Source organism: Hibiscus syriacus, unplaced genomic scaffold (assembly GCF_006381635.1).
Source record: "Hibiscus syriacus cultivar Baekdansim isolate YM2019G1 unplaced genomic scaffold, ASM638163v2 tig00110788_pilon, whole genome shotgun sequence".
NCBI lineage: Eukaryota > Viridiplantae > Streptophyta > Magnoliopsida > Malvales > Malvaceae > Hibiscus > Hibiscus syriacus.
Window position 1 is genome coordinate 3,124,697 of NW_024062863.1, and position 20,750 is coordinate 3,145,446.

The following is a 20,750-nucleotide window of genomic DNA, read 5'->3' on the forward strand; positions in this document are numbered from 1 at the left end:
CTAATTGTTAGCACTATGATTTGGATGTTTAGGGTTTTGGGTGTAAATTTTAATTAATTTTTTTAAAAAATTATTTTTTATTTTATTAAATATAAATATTATGTGGCATCTTATGTGATTGGATTGTAATATTAAAATAAGTCATATTATAATGTCGTTATAGAATTAACGGGTGAGTGATAAAAAATTATAATGTATAAAGTTTACTGAATAAATTGAAGAAAAAAAAATAAAAATATAGTGAGTGAAATAGAATAGAGAGTAAAATATAGTGAGCAAATTTATAACTTACCCTATATATTTTGTATTTCTATTTTTTTAATTCTACTTAAAAGATAGTAAAAACTTGAAGATAAAAACTCTATTAACAATTGTAATTGTAAAATCTAAGGTATTGAGCATAGCATTGAATATGGACCGAGTTCGAGCAAATGTAATTTTAAATTTAATTTTAAAATTTATTGAAAAAAATATGCTTCTCTCTTGTTCCTAAACAGTGGTAGTAATTCGGTAAATGCAACACTCCCAGTAATGAACCAGAAGTGATTCGGGTACAGTTTTAAATGAACAATATCCCTTCTGCTGGCAGTTTAGACTCAATCCAGATATGCTGCTCATTACCTGGATGTAACAATTGCACGACAACTAATTAGGAGTGTTTATTAAGTGAATAGATCGTGAGTTGAATAGTATTTCGTTCGTGCTCGTTAAAAAATTTATTATTCGATTCGAGTCGTTGCTCGTTATTAGACTTATTAGTCATTACTCAACTCATTATTTGTTACTCGACTTATTATTTGTTAAACTCACTAAAATTTTTATCTTATTTTTAATTATGTGTGAAATCTAATAAATTAATAATCTAATATAATTATGATTTTTTATTAAAATATTAATAAAATTATCAAAAATTATTAATTAATAATCTAAATCTTTCTTATTGAATGAAAAAGTTGGATTCGAGCAGTTGTGCAACCAAACAATGTAAAAATCGATCTAATTATTTTTACTTTTTATTAATTTTGTTGAAACTCGTAATCTCCCATCATATCGATACTTTTCGCCAAGAGGGGGAGAACGAGAAAGAGAGATGGCGTAGAGTGAGCAACGGCGGGTGCGTGTGAGGAGCGATCAACGACATGTGAGTAAGAGGTTTGAGAGTGCTAGAGGTGGAGCGGTGAGAACAGATCAGACGTCGATGAACTTTTCTGTCTTTGTCAATAATGTGAGCAAGAGGATTCATCCGTCATCTCTTAAGGAAGCTTTCATGGAATATGGTGTAGTGTCTGATGTGTTCATAGCATTTAGAAGCAGAAGGAGACTTTACGATAAATCCAATTTTGCGTTCGTGAGGTTCAAAAGCAAGCAAGAAGCTAGAGTAGCGGTCAGGAAGGCCGACGGGCGGCTGATGGATGGGTTCAAAAGGAGTGAGCAACGGCGGCTGCGTGTGAGGAGCGATCAACGGCATGTGAGTAAGAGGTTTGAGAGTGCAAGAGGTGGAGCAGTGAGAACAGATCAGACGTCGATGAACTTTTATGTCTTTGTCAATAATGTGAGCAAGAGGATTCATCTGTCATCTCTTAAGGAAGCTTTCATGGAATATGGTGTAGTGTCTGATGTGTTCATATCATTTAGAAGCATAAGGAGACTTTACGATAAATCCACTTTTGCGTTCGTGAGGTTCAAAAGCAAGCAAAAAGTTAGAGTAGCGGTCAGGAAGGCCGATGGGCGGCTGATGGATGGGTTCAAAATTAAAGTCTACCATGATAAATCTGTGATTTCAAAAAGCAACAGAATATAATCAGATTTAAGGTTCAGATATGAGTCTGGTAAGTCGGTGAAGGGGAAGTGGAAGCCAGCCTTGCGTGATTCTAGGTCTTATAAGGATGCCTTGGGCAGTTGATTTGATGAAATAGGTATGTCCTCAGATAAAGTATTAGAGAACCAGCAGTTGAAGATTGCAGACTCGGGTGCAGTTATTCATGTCAGGTTTGCAGAAGACCACGCTTCAAACTCAATTCGGATGAATCTAGCAGCGGGTTCAAGTTTAGTGGTTCCTAAGAATGATTTGAGGTAGAGAGAGTGTTGTTTGGTTAGAAAAATCAAAAGGATGTTCAATGAGGATATCATTCATACAGTTTTTACAGTGGAAGGTTTTGATGTAAAGGTTAGTGTGTGGCTCGACATGCTGGTGGTTATTCAGTTTAAGGGGGTAGCGGAGCGTTCGACATGCTGGGTCATAAGAGAAGAATAGATTCGTACCTGGTTTGATGAGTTGGAACTTTTAGAAGGGTATGAGCAGAAACTCAAAAGGAAATTATGGGTTATCTTAAAAGATGTCCCACTATTAGTGTGGTGTGATCAGTTCTTCATCGGATTAAGGAATAAGTGGGGTTCTGTTATCTCTATTCATGATGAAACTAGTAATAAAGTTCGTTTTAATGAAGCCATAATTCTTGTGGAAGTGCCTAATGCTTTGTTGATTCCGGACAGATGCACTGTTATTATTAATGGTAGGGCGTTTTCTATTAAAATCATTACAGATGATCATGAAGAAGATAGAGTCTTATTTGACGGTACACCGAAGGGCGGTGGAGAGATGTCTCCAGAAGGTGATGGAGATTCCCAGTTTCCTAGGCTGCAGGAGAACTTTGCGGCTTCTGTTGGCTTCGAGGAGGACCTTATGGAAGAAAGCTTTAATAAATCACGAAGTCAGATGTGTGTAAAAGGTGATCTGAAAAGCTGGTCCCCGCATGTAGATTTTCCTGAGGGTAATGTGGAGGTTGTCGGGGATGACTTGCATGACGTGCTCATTCGGTCTAACGATGGGCCTATTTTCCAAATGGTGGATAATAGCATCGATTTTGTGGACATTAATAGAGAGCAAGCCCAGTGTGGGATGACCCAATCTATTTCTAATAGTTCTAGATTAGTTGACGTTCCAATAATCCAAGACTCTTCTCTGCTAGACCGTGTGGATAGAGGGCGGGGAGAAGATCCTATCGTTAACTTAGATAATTTTCCAGTCAATTTAGATGGTGGTTTTAATTTTACAGTGGACACTTCAGGAAAAGGGGTGAATAATGTCTCTTCCACGCAAAATGGCAGAAAGGTTCGTTGTAGAAAGAAATCTATGCAGAAGATGAAGACTGCGAGGATCAGTAGGGCGAAGTCTAATGCCAAAAAACTGTCCGAGGGGGTTAGTGCTTCCAGTGGGGTCAATTTTGATCAGACTATGGGGAGTGAGAATGAAGCCGAGGCAACCTTAGCAGTGGCCAATTCTTTGGGCGTGCAATTTGACGCTCCTTCGAAGAGGACGATTGAGAGATTGAGGAAATATGTCCAATCGGGTAAGCATTGATTCGGATTTGTTCTTGGGTGTTAAGTGTGTGTGATTGGTAGTTTTTTATGGTATTAGATTTTTCTATCTTGTCGTGGAATATTAGAGGGTTAGGAAGGAGTGAGAAAGTGAGAGCAGTGTGTCGAGCGATAGAATTGAATAAAGCTAGGGTGGTGTTGCTACAGGAATCAAAATTGGGGAGCCTATCTGTTGGTATAGAGAGAAGGTTAAAGGGTCGGTTTGCTAGGGAGGTGGTTAGTGCTCCGACAGAGGGTGCTTCAGGGGGTTGATTTCTTTGTGGGACAGTGACGTTTTCAACGTTAAGTTACATAATGTTTTCAAGAGAGTCATTGTGTTAAAGGGTTTGCTTGTACAACATAATCAGGAAATAGACATCATTAATGTTTATGGTCCGAATATATATGGTGAAAGAGTGAGTTTCTTTGAGCAGTTAAATACTATTTTAGATATAAAATAACAGGTTATATTTGATTCTAACCCTAATTTTCTCTCATTTTCTTATGTCCTTGTTAGTGAGGGATGTCTAAGGAAAGACAACTTAATATATGGCTAAAAAAATATGCTACCAGAAATGTTAATATTTTTTAATATTTCTATTAGAGTGCTACCTAAAATGTTATTTTTTCTACCAGAAATGTTAATATCGGAAATATTCATTTTAAGTAACGAAATTAACATTTCATGTAGAAAAAAATAATATTTTAAGTAGCGCTCTACCGGAAATGTTAAAAAATATTAACATTTTCGGTAGCGCATTTCCTTAGCTTAATATTAAGCTGTTGTACAACAAAATTACCCCATTGTTTGTCATTTCTCTTCTTTATTTTTGTGACTGACGGCTACATTAGCCTTAATGTTGGTTGTTGACTGTCGATATTTATTATTATTATTTATTTTATTTTTATTCTATTATATATATATATATATATATATTTATTTTTCTTATTTTTTTATTTTTAATAATTTTGTTTTTATGATACAGTTCTCTTTGTCTTTATGACATATTTTTCCTGTTTTTAGGTACACTTTCGGTCGTTATTTTTGTTTATTATTTTTCTCAGGGGATTTTTCCTACTTTGGACTATCAAATTAGATTTGAATATATGATTTACATTTTTTGGATAGTTTTCTCATGTCGCTTGATTCTGATTTTCGGTTTGTCGGTTAATCTTTAAATAGCTTGATTCTCTTTTATAGTTTGTTTACCGATGCAGTTAAAACTGTTCACATATACATTTTTATTTGAGTTTATTTGATTAGGTTTTTTAACCTTTTTTTTATATGATCCTTATATAATTTTAAGATGCTAGTTTTTTGTATTAATGATTATAAGAAAATATCTTTATTATGTGTTTAGTTCAAAGTTGTGGTTGTAAACATTAATTGTAAACATTATTTAATTCAAATCCTAATTTTCGCTCATTTTCTTATGTCATTATTAGTCATTTATATTCTTTATCTTTGTAATGGACAACGACATTACTCTTAATGTTTGTTGTTGGCTATCGATATTCATTATTATTATTATTTTATTTTATTTTATTATATTTATATTTATTTTTTATTTTTAATAATTTTGTCTTTATGATACGATTCTCTCTGTCTTTATGACACGTTTTCTTATATCTTTTGATATATTTTCTTCGTTGTTTTTGTTTATTCTTTTTCTCATGGTTGGATTTGACATTGTCACGATTGATTATGATGCCACACTTTTGTTATCATGTTGATTTTTTCTGCTTTAGATCATTTGATTGGATTTGGATATGTGATTTGCATTCGTGAATAGTTTTATCACGTCGTTTGATTTTGATTTGCGATTTGTCAGTGATATTTCAATAGCTTGATCACTTTTTATAGTTCGTTTACCGATGAAATTAAATTTGTTTGTATCTACATTTTATTTGAGTTTATTTTGTTAGGATTTTTAACATTTTCCTTGTATGTGATCTTCGTATGATCTTAAGTGGTTAGCTTATTGTGTTAACAATTATAAGAAAATATCATTATTATGTGTTTAGTTTACGGTTGGAATTGTAAACCTTAATTGTAATTTAGATTTTATTTTTTATTTTTAATAAAATTAGTTGCTTCTATCTTGTTAAAAATATTATTTGACTCTTCAAACACCTCTAAATAAAAAATACAACTTGATAAGTGTAAAAATAATAATTTTTTTAAGATATTGTTTTAATATTTACAATAAACCATTTATTAATGAGCCAACAATTTTATGAATAAAAAAATGTTAAATAATAAAGGTATTCATTTGTCACCTTCAATTGTGGTACAGGAAGGAAGGAGCCCAGCTAAGAAGAGTCGAGGAATGGCATGGGAATTAAGAGTGCGAGCATCGATCAACACCGAATTGTCAACATATTTATGACATGCAAGCACATTCCTATTGGCATTATATTATTAATTTATCACCGGTTGAAAGCTACTGCTGATGAAGTAGGAGGGCTTACCTAATAATTTTCCCAGTTTAATCTGCTAACTAAGATCGTTTGCTAATTCAGGGTTTACTTTAGCGTGTATATATATATAAAATATTACAACGAGGCATAAGCAGATTTTTCAAAGATTTGATTCTATTAAATAGAAAGAAAAAAGAAAGTCTTGGAGAGCAGCGCCATGGAAGTGTTACCAAGCTTAGCCATGGTTGCAGTGGAGTTTTCAAACGTCGTCATCATAAGCATTCTGTTCAAAGCTGCTTCTTTGAAGGGGATGATCTATTACGTCTTCATTGCCTACTGTTATGTTTTAGCCGCCTTGGTTTTCATCCCTTTGTTCTTCTTTAGGTCTATCTTTTTTTTCTCTCTCTTGATTCTTTTCATTTTAACATTTTTGGTTTTGTACGTATTGTTTCTTCTTTGTTTAATGTCTGGTATGTTTGCAGAAGCACAGTGTTTCCTCCATGGAAGTTCCCTATCGTCTCTCTTTTTTGCTCCATGGTATTGCTGGGTATGGAAGTCTATACTATACATATACGGATGGACCGAAGGATTGACAAGCGATTTTATTCCTGAAAATTTTAAATTATCATATATTTTTTTATATTTTCTATTGAAAATATATTTTCGTTATTTAAAACTTCAAATATTTAGCTTTTTTAACATAAAATCTTACTTCATTCATTGTATGTACAAAAAAAAAAAGTAAAACCCTTGATTTGTTGATGTCTTTGAGACGGGTTTATAGGAAGTATATTCCAAAATAAAGGTATAGAACTTGGCTCTCCATTTCTTGCATCAGCCATTAGCAACCTCATGCCAGCTTTTACCTTCATACTTGCTGTCTTCTTCAGGTTTATTATTTCTTCTTCCCTTTTTTTTATTACAGAAAAATATACTGTAGTTTAAGCTAAATACCATCATGAATCAATTAGGGTTCTTCCTCTTTTTGGGTTTTCATCATGTATTCTTCTTCTTATTATTGGGGCTAATAATTAATCAGTATTTAGCTTAAGTCTTACTATGTTATTTTTTTCTTAATTTGATCTCTTCTTATCGACTTATTGTAATCGTATACGAGAAAAAAAAGCGACTTAATCAGACCATATCAAATTTAACAATACAAAAATATAAAAACAAAAAAAAAACGTTTTAAAATATAAAACAATCCTTAATTTTCATAATTTATGTTTTGAATTATATTTTTCAAAATTGTGATTATACTAGTTTTAATAGAAATAAAATTCATAAAATTATAATAAATGATAAATGATAAACGAAAAAGGAAAGTGGAAAAATCTTTAAAAAAAAGTACGAGTTTTTTTAAAAAAATGGATTTTTTAAAAGGGTTTTCTAATATTTCTAATATTTTAAAAGATTGTTAGTTATTGGAGTATATAATCTATTTTTATAATAATAACTATAATTAGATAAAGTGATATAATCATATAGTGATAATACAAGGGATGGATCTCAAAAAACAGAGTACAAGAACCAAATTAAGAACTAAAGTACGCATGTAATTAGCTATTGAACCTTATTATTATTAAAAAGGAATGTAGAGAAATTTAGGGTAAAGTACAAATTGTACTCGATTATAAGGTGTTATTTTGTTGAGTCTTCCGATCATTAAAAGTTACAAAATGATCTATCAACTATAGGTCATTACTTTTTTTAGTCATTCAATTAAAAATTACAAAATGGTCACTCGACTATTGATATATTTTAAACTTATCATTTTCTATTAAAAAATTGACAGTAGTCTAAGTTATTCGTTTACCTGTTGATCGAGATATGATAAAATCTGGTCTTAAAATCTCAAAAGAATATAAAGCTCAATGGTTGTGAGATCAGATTTTATAATATATTAGTTAGTAAGTTAGTGTTCAGCTTATATGACTGTAATTTTTTTTTTACGAAAAAAGACGAGTTTAGAAAATATAAATAATTGAATGACCATTTTATCACTTTTAATAGTTGAGGGACTCAACAAAACAATGTCATATAATTAGGGGACTTAGCAAAACTACGTCATAATGTATTTTATTAAATATACTCTTACTTCATATACCTTAAAGGAGACAATAATTTTTGTTCGTTTCTAACCCTATCAATTTATTCATTTAAATCTTTAAATTTTTATTACTTTAATTTGATGTTAATTATTTGTCATTTTCCGCCAAGCTATCATAAAATTTTGAAAGATACAAGAAATTATATTTTTCCTTATATAAATGCTTATATAAGCTTTTTCTTTCAAAATTATTAACATTTTTTTGAAAATTTTGATGCCAGAAAATGATAAAATAATTGATGTCAACATTTTAATAAAGATAAAATAATATTATTGTTATATCATGTTTGGGTATTTTTTGGAAAAAAAACAAAAGTACTAAGGCCAACAAGAATACAATAAAAGCTTAAGAGTTTAAATAATTAAAATAATTAAGTTAAGGACCAAAAATTTCATCGTTCCATTAAAAAGTGACATCTAGATTAGAAAATATTCTTAGTTGCATGAACCAAAAGACCTTAAATAAATTTACCGTTATTTTTTAAAGTTTTAGGTTCAAAAATCGCATGCTAAGGTATATGACCTTCATTGTTAGAAGATTAAAAGTCTTTAAAAAATATTCTCTTGTATTCATGCTATATTTATAAGAAAAAGATTCTCGGTTCAAAAAGAGAGATTTTTTTTTCATTTGCTTTAAGACTACTTTCCCAATTGGATAATAATCTAAGTAAAATCTGATAAATACATTTATATTTGGAGTAGTACATTATTTGATTGAAATCGATTCAATTAATGTAGGAGGAGCTCGGTTAAATTGATTAAACCGATTAGAAAAACCTAATGCTCACACTATTTATACCCAGGTGCGAATGCACTAAGCACCCGGTCAAGTGCATCTCATTATTTAAGGAAAAAAAATGAATTTTAGTATAATATATTATATAAAAATGGAACAAAGAAAAATTTTTGCACCCATTATTTTTAAGAAAATAAAATTAAAATTTTGGATCCCATTTATAAATTTCTGGATCCGCCACTGTTTATACCCATGAATTTTGTGCGTTAGGTCTTCGCCAGTGTATGTAATTTTTTTTCAGTATCGTGCTAGAATTTCATGTTTATGACCTTGTTTAGCTAGTTTCCTAACCCTCTTCCCTTCCTCGTCTTTGAACATCGGCCTGAATAAAAAGGATGGAAAAACTAGAACTCAAAAGAGCAGCAACTCAAGCTAAAATCATTGGCACCGTAGCATCAATATCTGGTGCATTTGTCATGATTTTCTACAAAGGCCCCATAATTATGTCATCATCACCTTCGTGGTCGTCATCCGTCCTACAACTTCAAAGGCCTTTGGAGTCTTCTCAAACTAATTGGATCATTGGTGGAATCCTTGAAACTCTTGCATATCTTCTTTATTCATACTGCTATATCAATCTGGTAATACACATGATTCCAAGATTCACCATAAATTCTTTAATACATAATGTTGTGGTTCCTTACCTATGCGCTTTACAACTGAACTCGAATTTGGTGCAACTTTACAGGCACAAACAATGAAGATATATCCAGATGAGTTTGTTGTAACCTTGTTTTACAACTTGTCTGTGGCCCTTTTAGCTATACCAGTAGGCTTGATTGCAGAACCACAGTTGAGTTCTTGGAGATTAACGTCGAGTGTATCAGTTGTTGCAGTCCTATTCACGGTAATACTTTGGTACTCGAATTCATTATTTGCAGTATTGGTATGTCACTTGTTTATGGCTGCTTGTTTAGGGGATATTCGGGTTCTCATTAAGCGCAGTTGTTCACACATGGTGTGTACGGTTGAAGGGGCCTGTGTTTGTTGCAATTTTCGCACCCACTTCGATTGTTATAGCTTCTGTTATGAGTGCCATATTCCTTGGCGAAGCAATTTATCTTGGAAGGTAATAGAAATCTATTGTTTAATTAAAAAAGAATAAGAGAAAGAACAAGGCTGAATAAAAAGTTGATGTTGCAGCGTGATAGGAGCGGTGATCATAACTGTTGGAGTCTATGTTGTGTTATGGGAAAAAGCAAAAGAAGCAGAAGAAAGGAGAGATGAAGAGTCCTGTGGCTTAACCGGGTTTGGACCCTCGTCTGATGGTCGGCTTCCATTGCTGCAGAGTTATAAAAATTGAAGAAAAGCGTAGGTAATGGCCACAATATTTTGTAATAATATTTGCATGATGCTTAAACTTAAACCTCAAAATCACTTGACACTAAACACTTACAAGACAATTATTTAAAATTAAACACTTGCAATCCTAATATTTATAGTGCTTAAACTTAGATCTCAAAATATAACAACAATTTTTTATTATTAAGATCATTTGATTCATATTATTTAATTATTATATTTTATTATATTTACAAAAAAATATAAATAATTTTAATAAAATTAATAATGTAAAATTCACTTACCAAATTATTTCAACCATAATATTTAATTACTTAGATCTCAAATTATTTCTTACTCGGCCCACTTTCCTTCTTTGGCATGCTTGCCTTAATCGGCGGCTACTTTAGATCCAAAATATTTTTGCGTGACTATGGAAATCATCACCCCTTTATTAAAAGAATACCAAAATATCCCTTTGTCCCACCATTATCTTTTCCTAAAACACCTTTTCCAGCAAAAAAAAAAAATCTTTTCTTAAAACACAAGCTCCGTCCTTCTCAAAGCTTCCTTCAAATCAAAGTTTCAAAGAGTTAAATAGAAAAACCATTTACATCTGAAAATGTAAAACATCTTTTTGAATCGAAAAACCGACGGTGTCTGCTACAAAATCAAACGGGTTTACATATATACATGTCCGAAAAGCACTGACATAAACCCATTTAAAAGAGCAAGAATAGCATAAGACTATTTTGCATAGTCAATCTGTGCAAATGTATGGCCGCTCTGCTCATCGTGTAGTTATCACAGGCGGATGGAAGTTCTTTGCACTTTCGAACAAATGTTTATCATATAGATTTGCCAGTATATCTTTACCAGTCAAGAACTAAAAAGCCTATGACTCGGTAAAGGTAATAAAAAGATTACTAACATAACCAAAGAAAACAGACAACCTGAGATCTTGTTGTTACGGACATAACTGAAGAAGAAAAAGAAGGGAGGCAGTGGAAATGTTGGATGGAACTACGAAGGTTATAAAGGCGGCCTCTAGGGCAACATTATTGTGATGGCAGCAGGATTAGGGCAGCGGGCAGAGTGTGTAGAAGGAAATTGAGGTTTGGGCAGACCATTTTAGCTGACCAAATAATAAAGAATTTGCCAACTTGCAGACAGGCTAACTTCGTCCTCACCTATGTTTAGTTCTCTAGATATCTCAAGTACCATCGTCGTGAGTACGGATTTGCATGAGCCCAATCGGGGTTTGACCGATCATATGTTATAATTATTATGTTAGTATCATAAACCATCACGTCAATCTCATGAGTCATTATGTTAATATCGTCAATTATTATGTTGATACCGTTAACAATCAACAATGAAAGACTGTTAAATAAACCTATTAAATTTATTTTCCAAATATAAAAGTAATTTAAAGATCACATTGATTTTTATTAAAAATTGTCAGGATCTTATTAACCTTTTTATCTTGTACTTTTAATTTAAGTTCAAATCAAATTTTATGAGAAGAAGAATCGAAATTGAATTTCAGTTAAATTAGATTATTTTTTATCTTAAAATATTATGTCAATATAAATATTATTAAGTATATTTATAGAAATATCATTATAATATATTATTATTTGAAGTAATAAAATGTTACAATACTTAAGAATTGTATAAGAATAACATTATTATTATTTTGTCAAAAACTAACATTCTTTTTTCTCTAATAAGAATAAAGATAAAAATAAACTTTTAGAAATTATTATCTGGGCTAATAATTTTATGGTGAGCTAAACGTAGCAGTTACTTTCCCCACTAAACAAAAGCTTATCCCTTCAACCTTGAACTTTAATTACCCCACCTCAAATATAATAATATTCTCTTTGATGATCGAAAAAGTTTGTGATTTCGATTTATCAACCTAGACCAATAAGACTCAAATAAACTAACATTGGATTGACCAATCAAATCCTCCATACCTAAGACAAATTTGTGGTTGGACATAGAGAAAGATTCTCATTCACGATAATAAAATAATAAAAAGAAAAGGAATCTAACAAAAGTATAGATATTTTTTAGAAGGTTTGATTGTATAGATACAGGGGAAAAGAATATTCTTCGTGTTCCCCCAAGGTAGAGGGAAGGAGAGTGAGCCATGGAAGTTGTGCCAAGCTTAGCCATGCTTGTAGTGGAGTGTACAAACGTCCTCTCAAACATTCTATTTAAAGCTGCTTCTTCCAAGGGGCTGAGCTCTAACATAGGCACTTTCTACTATTCTATCAATGGCCCTTTTAGCGTTACCAGTATTCTTAATAGCAGAACCACAGTGGAGTTCATGGAGATTGACGTCTAGTATATCACTTGTTTGAGTCCTATATACGGTAAAACTTCGGTAATCACTTGTTTCAGCATTGGAATGTCACTTATTTGTTTACGGCTGCTTATTTAGGGGCTTTTTGCACATTCGTTTAGCTCAGGTGTTCACACATGGGGCGTACGATTGAAGGGGCCTTTCTTTGTTGCAAGTTTTAGGCCAGCCTCGATCGTTATAGCTGCTATTATGGGTGCCATATTCCTCGGCGAAGCACTTTATCTTGGAAGATAAACGAGCTCTCCATATTTTTCATGGCGTCTTTAATATCTCACAACATACACCATGAAAATTTTGCAGGGAATGATAATATTGTTAAAGTGATATTATCTGATGTTGGTTAAATTTTGGAGGGAAATGACCATCCAGCTCAGTTGGTAGAGCACAAGGTTCTTAATCTTGAGGTCGTGAGATCGAGTCTTATGGAGGGTATTTCATAATTTGGAGGTTTCCTACGGAAGTTGCTGTCAACCTAATGTTGGAGGCAGTCTACTATCTTACTTCCCTTTACCCCATTACATATGGGAACAAGGGACAATCATTTTTGGTTAAATTTTGCAGTGTGATCGGAGCAGTGGTAACAACTGGTGGTCTTTATGTTGTATTATGGGGAAAAACGAAAGAAGCAGAAGAAATGAGGGATGAAGAGCCTTGTGGCTTAACTGAAGCCCCTTACGACCCTCGTCTAGTGGTAGGGTTCCTTTGCTGCAAAGCTATAAAAATTGAAGAAATGTTTTCAAATATTATATTATTATAAATAGGATTAATATAAAAATAAATGCTTAAATTATATTATTATAAATAGGTTTAATATAAAAATAAATATTCAAACTATATTATTATATTATTATGAATATGTTTAATATAAAAATAAATGCTCAAACTATACATAGAAAAATGTTTTAGTGCTTAAAGAATTTTTCGTTAAAAATAGGTGCTTAACGTTTTTTCCATTATCATTTTAGGTGCTAGGGCGTTAATCGCCGCTAAAATTCTTCGTTAAGTGACACGTGTCACGTTATGGTAATTTTGAAAAATTTTATTTAAAATAAAATATATATATTTAAAAAACATTTTTCCAATCTTAAAAAAACCCTAAACTTTTAAAATCTTAATTCTAATCCATTTAATTTTAATCCATTTGCCACCGGCGGCCACCACCAATGCCGTCAATCGGCCGAACACCTAATAACGTGTGATTGGCCAACCACCCATGACGAAAACCCACATACTTTCGCAACCAATTGAACCCCAACTCCCCCCTAAATCTATAAATTCCTAAACACAAGGAATTCAAAACCTTAAAACGGAATCTTTGATTTACACCATTTTTGGGTGTTCGATATGTTACACAAGTATGAAGATTTTGGTCGTGGGTGGTTAGTTGGTCAACATCGTTGAGTGTTCGGCCAACTAACAGTGTTGGTGGTGGTTGGAGGTGGCAAGAGGATCAAAATTAAAGTTTTAAAAATTTTGGGGTTTTTAGGATTTTAAAAAAATAAGTTTTTTTAAAAAAAATATTTTTTTATTTTTATTTTAAATAAAAATTCTCAAAATTACCAGAACATGACACTTGTTACATAATGAAAATTTTTAAACGTCTGGACACCTAAAATGATGACAGAGAAACACTAAACATCTATTTTTAATGAAAAATTCTTTAAGCACTAAAATATTTCTCGATACATAATTTAAGCACTTATTTTTATATTAAACCTTAAAAATATTATTCAATATATTTATATTATTATTTAAAATAATAAAAATTGACAACTACTTAAGAGATGTGTAAGAATGATATTACCTCGTTTTACTTATTGTTGATATTTTTTTTCTTAAATTAAACGCAGCTTCTTGCCTCCTCAAAAGCTTATACCTCCAACCTTGAATTTTAACCCAAATATTCTCTTTGATGATCCAAAAGTTTCTGATTTCGACTTATCAATTATCAATAAGACCCAAAATAAACTAATATTGGATTTTGCCCAATCAAATCCTCCATACCTCCTAGACAAACTTGTGGTTGGACATAGTGAAAGATTCTCATTGACAATAGTTAAAAAAATAAGATAATTAAATGAAATGGCACCTAACCATGATTGCCACCACTAAGCATAATATACTTCATAAAACAAAAGCAGAAGACAAACATACAGATACTTTTTCAAGGTTTGATTCTATAGATAGAGGGGGGGAAAGTCTTCGTAGAGGGAAGAAGACTGAGCCATGGAAGTTGTGCCAAGCTTAGCCATGGTTGCAGTGGTGTGTACAAACGTCCTCTCAAGCATTCTATTCAAAGCTGCTTCTTCCAAGGGGCTGAGCTCTAACATATACACTTTCTACTATTCTGTTCTAGGCACCTTTGTTTTCATCCCTTTATTCTTCTTTAGGTCTCTCTTTTCTTAATTCAATACATTTAAATCATATTCTCCTTTGAACAGTTTGGTTTTAACAGTTTATCTTCTTTGTTTAATCTGCAGAAAAACAGCTTTTCCTCCTTTGAAGTTCCCTCTCGTCTCAAGACTTTTCCTTCAAGGAATTATAGGGTATAGAAGTGTGTATAGGTATAGAGGTAAATTCGTGTAAAGCCCAGGATTTGTTGATGTTTTCTGAGACAGAGTTGTAGGAAATATATGCGGATCTAAAGGTACACAACTTGGCTCTCCAACACTTGCTTCAGCCATTAGCAACCTCGCCCCGGCTTTTACCTTCATACTTGCTGTCTCCTTCAGGTTTCTCATTCCTTCTTCCTCTGTTTATTCATATAGGAGAGATTAATCAACTATTCTCATCGATCATGTATAATTCCATTCTCTAAAATGCTACTATTAAATGCTCCTTGTCTTTGAACATTGACATGTAACAAGGATGGAAAGGGTGGAATTGAGAAGAGCAGCAACTCAGGCTAAAATCATTGGCACCATAACATCAATATCTGGTGCATTTATCATGATTTTCTTCAAAGGCCCCAAAGTTTTTTCATCTTCACCTTGGACATCATCATCATCTGTTCTACAACTTCGAAGTCCTTTGGGGTCTACTGAATCAAATTGGATCATTGGTGGCATCCTTGGAGTTGTATCAAATCTTCTTTTTTCATTCTGGTATATCATTCAGGTACAAGTATATATACATGTTTCCAAGATCCACCATGAATCCTTTAATACAACTGAAACTGAATTTTGTAGAATTTTACAGGCACAAATCATGAAGATGTATCCGGATGAGATTGTTGTAACTTTCTTGTACAACTTGTCAATGGCCCTTTTAGCTTTACCAGTATGCTTAATAGCAGAACCACAGTTGAGTTCATGGAGATTATCGTCTAGTGTATCATTTGTTTCAGTCCTATATACGGTAAAACTTCGGTAATCAATGCCGGTATTCGAATACATTATTTTCAGTATTTGAAATGTCACTTATTTGTTTACGGGCTGCTTGTTTAGGGGCTTTTTGCGCACTCGTTTAGCTCGGGTGTTCACACATGGGGTGTACGCTTGAAGGGGCCTTTGTTTGTTGCAATTTTTAGGCCAGCCTCAATCGTTATAGCTGCTATTATGGGTGCCATATTCCTTGGCGAAGCACTTTATCGTGGCTCTTCAATGTTTTTCGTGGCGTCTTAATCTCACAACTTTAGACACAGTATGATTACATGTTATAAAAATGATATTAAAACATGAAAAATTTGCAGGGAATGATATTGTTGAAGTGGTATTATCTGATGTTGGTTAAATTTTGCAGTGTGATTGGAGCAGTGATCATAACAGGTGGTCTTTATGCTGTATTATGGGGAAAAGCAAAAGAAGCAGAAGAATTGAGAGATGAAGAGCCCTGTGGCTTAAGCCCCTTACGACCCTCGTCCTGTGGTAGGGTCCCTTTGCTGCAAAGTTATAAAAATTGAAGAAATGTGAAAGGAATGTAATGGCTAATGCTTTAAGACTACCACTCCTCGCCATGAACACAAATTGGGAAGGAAAAGGATTAAACTTTATTTGGAGAATCTGATTTTGAAAATGTGAAGAAAAAAATGTAGTTTAAGATTTCAAGCGTTCAGTAATATTATCATAAAAAGAATCTTACGAAAAGTTGAAATTAACTTCTGTAGACGCTGAATGAAAAGAAGCAGCTTAACCGAGCCTTTATTGTTAGGGTTGTTGGTATAGTTGGTTAGGCAGCAGGGATTAAACGGGATCGAACAGTTAGAATTCAAATTTGATTAAAATATTCATGAAGTCTTCATGGATAAGATAGATAAGATCTAATCACATTTAGTGTCGTGATGAAAGATAAGATCTAATAAAAACTGTTGGCATGAATATAAGATAAATGCGACATGAATTGACGTAGAAATCAAATCACATGTTAAATCTGTGTATGTGTTAGCATTTTACGAAGACTTTGGTAACAACTAGAAATCTTATTATAAGTTGTGTAATTAATAGTGTGTCGTTGTTGTATAATAATAAAGAAGAATAGAAATAAGAGAATGTTGTCTAAGTCGAGAGATAAGAGAAAATATTAGTTACGAGAGCTTAGAGTAAAAACGGTTTAATGATATAATGATACTTATCAGAAAATATTTGCCGCAATCACAAGTAATATTAAACAACACCTTAATTAGTTTGTCAACGCCGACAAGTATTTACATTGAGATATTGAACAAATAAATTTTAGAATAATTGCTTAAAATGTATTTAATCAGCAAAACCACGTTGATATGAATATAATAACATATTCAATAATCATTCATCTCCTAAGCCATGGAAATATTACCAAGCTTAGCCATGGTTGCAGTGGAGTGTTCACACGTTGTCATAAGCATTCTGTTCAAAGCTGCTTCTTTGAAGGGGCTGAGCTATTACATCTTCATTGCCTACTGTTATGTTTTAGGCACTTTGATTTTCACCCTTTGTCTTCTTTAGGTCTCTTTTGAACTCTTCATTCTTCAATGTTAGGTTTGTACGCTTCATCTTCTTCGTTTAATATTTGATGTCTGCAGAAATACAGTGTTTCCTCCTTTGAAGTTCCCTCTCATCTCTAGACTTTGCCTTCTTGGGATTACAGGGTATGGCAGAATATACCCAAACAAACAAATCTGTAAATATACGTAAAACCCATGATCGGTTGACCTTTTTGAGACAGGTATTTAGGTATGATCTGCGCGTATAAAGGTATAGAAGTGGGATCTCCAACACTTGCAATAGCCATTAGCAACCTCACACCAGCTTTTACTTTCATACTTGCTGTCTCCTTCAGGTTTCTTCTTCCTTTTCCTCGTTTATGATAATGCTTGAGCTAGTTTCCTAAGCCCCTTTGTTTTCTCCCTGTCTTTGAATATTGACATAAAAATAGGATGGAAAAGGTGGAATTCAGAAGAGCAGCAACTCAAGCTAAAATCATTGGCACCATAACATCAATATTTGGTGCATTAATCATCACTTTTTACAAAGGCCCCAAAGTTTTTTCATCTTCACCTTGGATATCATCATCATCTGTTGTACAACTCCAAAGTCCTTTGCAGTCTTCTCAATCAAATTGGATTGTTGGTGGCATCCTTGAAGCTATTGCATATCTTCTTTATTCATTCTGGTATGTTATCCAGGTAAAAAGATATCAATGTTTCCAAGCTCAACCATGAATTCTTTAATATCTTACATAAAGTTATGGTGTGTTCTGAACTCAAATGTTGTACAACTTTACAGGCGCAGGTAATGAAGATATATCCAGAAGAGATTGTTGTAACTTTATTTTACAACTTGTCTGTGGCCCTTTTAGCTATACCAGTTTGCTTGATAGCACCACAGCTGAGTTCTTGGGGATTAACACATAGTATATCAGTTGTTGCAGTCCTATATTCGGTAATACATACTGATAATCGAGGCTCGTATTCGGATACCTTATTTTCAGTATTGGAACATAACTTATTTGTTAATGGCTACTTGTTTAGGGGCTTTTGGGTTCTCATTTAACTCATGTGTTCACACATGGGGTGTACGCTTGAAGGGGCCTGTGTTTGTTGCAATTTTCAGGCCGACCTCAATTGTCATAGCTGCTGTTATGAGTGGCATATTCCTTGGTGAAGCGGTTTATCTCGGAAGGTAACGAGAATTTAACAGCAATATTTTAATCGAGTGGCTATTTTATTCTTTTTAACGACGGTGACTGAGTGTTAATTTTGCAACGTGATAGGGGCAGTGATCATAACCAGTGGTCTTTATGCTGTATTATGGGGAAAAGCAAAAGAAGCAAAAGAAATGGGAGATGAAGAGCCCTGTGGCTCAAGCGGGTTAGGACCCTCGTCCGGTGGTAGGGTCCCTTTGCTCCAAAGCTATAAATGTTGAAGAAATGTGTAGGTCATACAATGGCTAGATACTTTCCCTGTTTTCCGCTACTCATTGACACAATAATTTTATGAGTTTCGTGCAGTCCTAAACCCTGTGATGCCAACAACACGTACAAAGTAAGCCCGAAACAGGGCACAACATCATGCATAAACAATAACACAACAAAGTACACTAAACAAAACAGAGACGAGAGCAGAACATTGCGTTAACTCTATTTTTGTAGTGTGTATTAAAGTGAATTTTATGCATTTATTTTTATCAATTATATTTCTTTTTCTTAATACAAAAGGATTGACCGCCACCATCCTTACCTATCATGGCATCATGCTCTTGAACTGGCTTTGTAGTCGAGTGGATATTCTTGGCTAACGGAGCCAGTACCACAGAATTCCCTTGTATGGCCATAGACACCATATTTATAGCATATTTGTTGCAGTCCCTCGGATTTTAGTTTTCGAACAAAGTCACCGATATCAATACATAGCATTCCCATAGGCTTCCATGAATAGTTGAATTCTTGATAACGAAGTCTTATATCCAATAACCCTTCCGAACAGTTTAATATTATGGTCGATCAAATTGTATTTTCAATTAGAAATATTAATAATTTTGAAACGAATCATTCTGATCAATAACAACATCACTATGAAGAAAGAAATCTTCTCTTCCTCCATCCAACTTACCCTATTTTTAACAAAATTTAATTGTGTGACGTTATAAATTATTGTCTTAAAAGTAAATTCGTCATTATTGATGTAATTGTTCGCATTGACATCGCCTCTAAAATTAGCACAATCCAATGATCGAGAAATATCACTCTAAAAAACAAGATTTATTTGAAAGAGATAAGGAGAGGTAAGAGAGAAATTACTTGGATTGTTATATATTTTAAAAGCGAAAACTTCTTTTTATAGGTTCAAATTGAGGACAAAATGATAAAAAAAATCATAAATTTGTATCAATATAATAACATATTCGATAATCATCCTTCACCTACTCCATTAGAGTAAAACAAATCATTTGTATTAATTTGTTAGTGTAATTAAATAGCACCATTGATCATAGATTGATTAATTAACAAAAAAAACAATCAAATTAAGAGTAAGAAAGATGGATTGGAAATCATTTGAGAAGTCTTGGTTTTTATCCCAAGGTAGGGGAAGAAGAGTGAGATTCCAAGAGAGTGAGCCATGGAAGTGTTACCAAGCTTAGCCATGGTTGTGGTGGAGTTTTCAAACGTCGTCATAAGCATTATATTCAAAGCTGCTTCTTTGAAAGGACTGAGCTATTACAGTTACATTGCCTACTGTTATGTTTTAGGCACCTTGGTTTTCAGTTTCACCCTTTTAGTTTTCTTCAGGTCTCTTTTGAACTCTTCATCTTCGTTTAATATTCGATATGTTTGCAGAAAAACAGTGTTTCCTCCTTTGAAGTTCCCTCTCCTCTCTGGACTCTGCCTTCTTGCGGTTACCGGGTAAGACACCCAAACAAATCTGTAAATGTATGGAAAACCCATGATTTGTTCGCCTTTTCTGAAACAGGTATTTAGGTATGATGTGTGCATATAAAGGTATAGACCTGGCCTCACCAACTCTTGCTTCTGCCATTAACAACCTCACACCAGCTTTTACCTTCATACTTGCTGTCTCCTTCAGGTTTCTTATTCATTCTTCCCTTGTTCTTTGTTATATATAAGAAACTACTATTTTAAAGATAAGATGAAAGAGATCTAAACGTTAGTATTCGAAACTAAAACCGCTAAGTATCCTTATGATTGAATTCAATGGCGAATCCAAAAATATCTTTATGCTGTATTATGGGGAAAAGCAAAAGAAGCAGAAGAAATGAGAGATGAAGAGCCCTGTGGCTTAAACCCCTTAGGATCCTCGTCTAGTGGTCGGGTTCCTTTGTTGCAAACCATAATTGGACACTAAGTTAAGGCTAAACAGCTCTATTTGGTTGACCATTCTTGGTATACAAAAAGAAGAAGAATGATATGTTATTCGGATACACGCACATGGTTGATCCTGTGTTTAATTTTTATAATGTATTTAAAAGATTTTTATA

The 20,750-nt window shown here is 33.1% G+C and overlaps 5 protein-coding genes across 5 annotated transcripts; all 5 read left to right on the top strand.

Moving 5' to 3' along the window:
- Positions 1 to 1,198: 1,198 nt before the first annotated feature.
- LOC120140976 (polyadenylate-binding protein 5-like) lies at positions 1,199 to 1,801 on the top strand. The gene has a single exon (XM_039155947.1). It carries the CDS (start codon positions 1,199 to 1,201, stop codon positions 1,799 to 1,801), a length of 603 nt encoding a protein of 200 aa, XP_039011878.1.
- Positions 1,802 to 9,019: 7,218 nt separating this feature from the next.
- Positions 9,020 to 9,998, top strand: LOC120140977 (WAT1-related protein At5g40240-like). The gene is made up of 4 exons (XM_039155948.1): positions 9,020 to 9,265; positions 9,373 to 9,531; positions 9,602 to 9,753; positions 9,828 to 9,998. The coding sequence occupies exons 1-4, from the start codon at positions 9,020 to 9,022 to the stop codon at positions 9,985 to 9,987; spliced, it is 717 nt and encodes a 238-aa protein (XP_039011879.1). The 3' UTR covers positions 9,988 to 9,998.
- A 4,544-nt stretch (positions 9,999 to 14,542) lies between these two features.
- Positions 14,543 to 16,255, top strand: LOC120140785 (WAT1-related protein At5g40230-like). Its single transcript, XM_039155770.1, has 7 exons — positions 14,543 to 14,729; positions 14,820 to 14,885; positions 14,958 to 15,071; positions 15,207 to 15,456; positions 15,538 to 15,696; positions 15,786 to 15,943; positions 16,081 to 16,255. Exons 1-7 carry the CDS (start codon positions 14,566 to 14,568, stop codon positions 16,238 to 16,240), a joined length of 1,071 nt encoding a protein of 356 aa, XP_039011701.1. The 5' UTR covers positions 14,543 to 14,565; the 3' UTR covers positions 16,241 to 16,255.
- An 841-nt stretch (positions 16,256 to 17,096) lies between these two features.
- On the top strand, positions 17,097 to 18,683 carry LOC120140783 (WAT1-related protein At5g40240-like). The gene is made up of 7 exons (XM_039155764.1): positions 17,097 to 17,250; positions 17,347 to 17,404; positions 17,482 to 17,595; positions 17,692 to 17,941; positions 18,042 to 18,196; positions 18,285 to 18,437; positions 18,521 to 18,683. The coding sequence occupies exons 1-7, from the start codon at positions 17,100 to 17,102 to the stop codon at positions 18,678 to 18,680; spliced, it is 1,041 nt and encodes a 346-aa protein (XP_039011695.1). The 5' UTR covers positions 17,097 to 17,099; the 3' UTR covers positions 18,681 to 18,683.
- A 1,163-nt stretch (positions 18,684 to 19,846) lies between these two features.
- Positions 19,847 to 20,378, top strand: LOC120140978 (WAT1-related protein At3g28050-like). Its single transcript, XM_039155949.1, has 3 exons — positions 19,847 to 20,043; positions 20,092 to 20,157; positions 20,225 to 20,378. Exons 1-3 carry the CDS (start codon positions 19,874 to 19,876, stop codon positions 20,376 to 20,378), a joined length of 390 nt encoding a protein of 129 aa, XP_039011880.1. The 5' UTR covers positions 19,847 to 19,873.
- Positions 20,379 to 20,750: the final 372 nt, after the last annotated feature.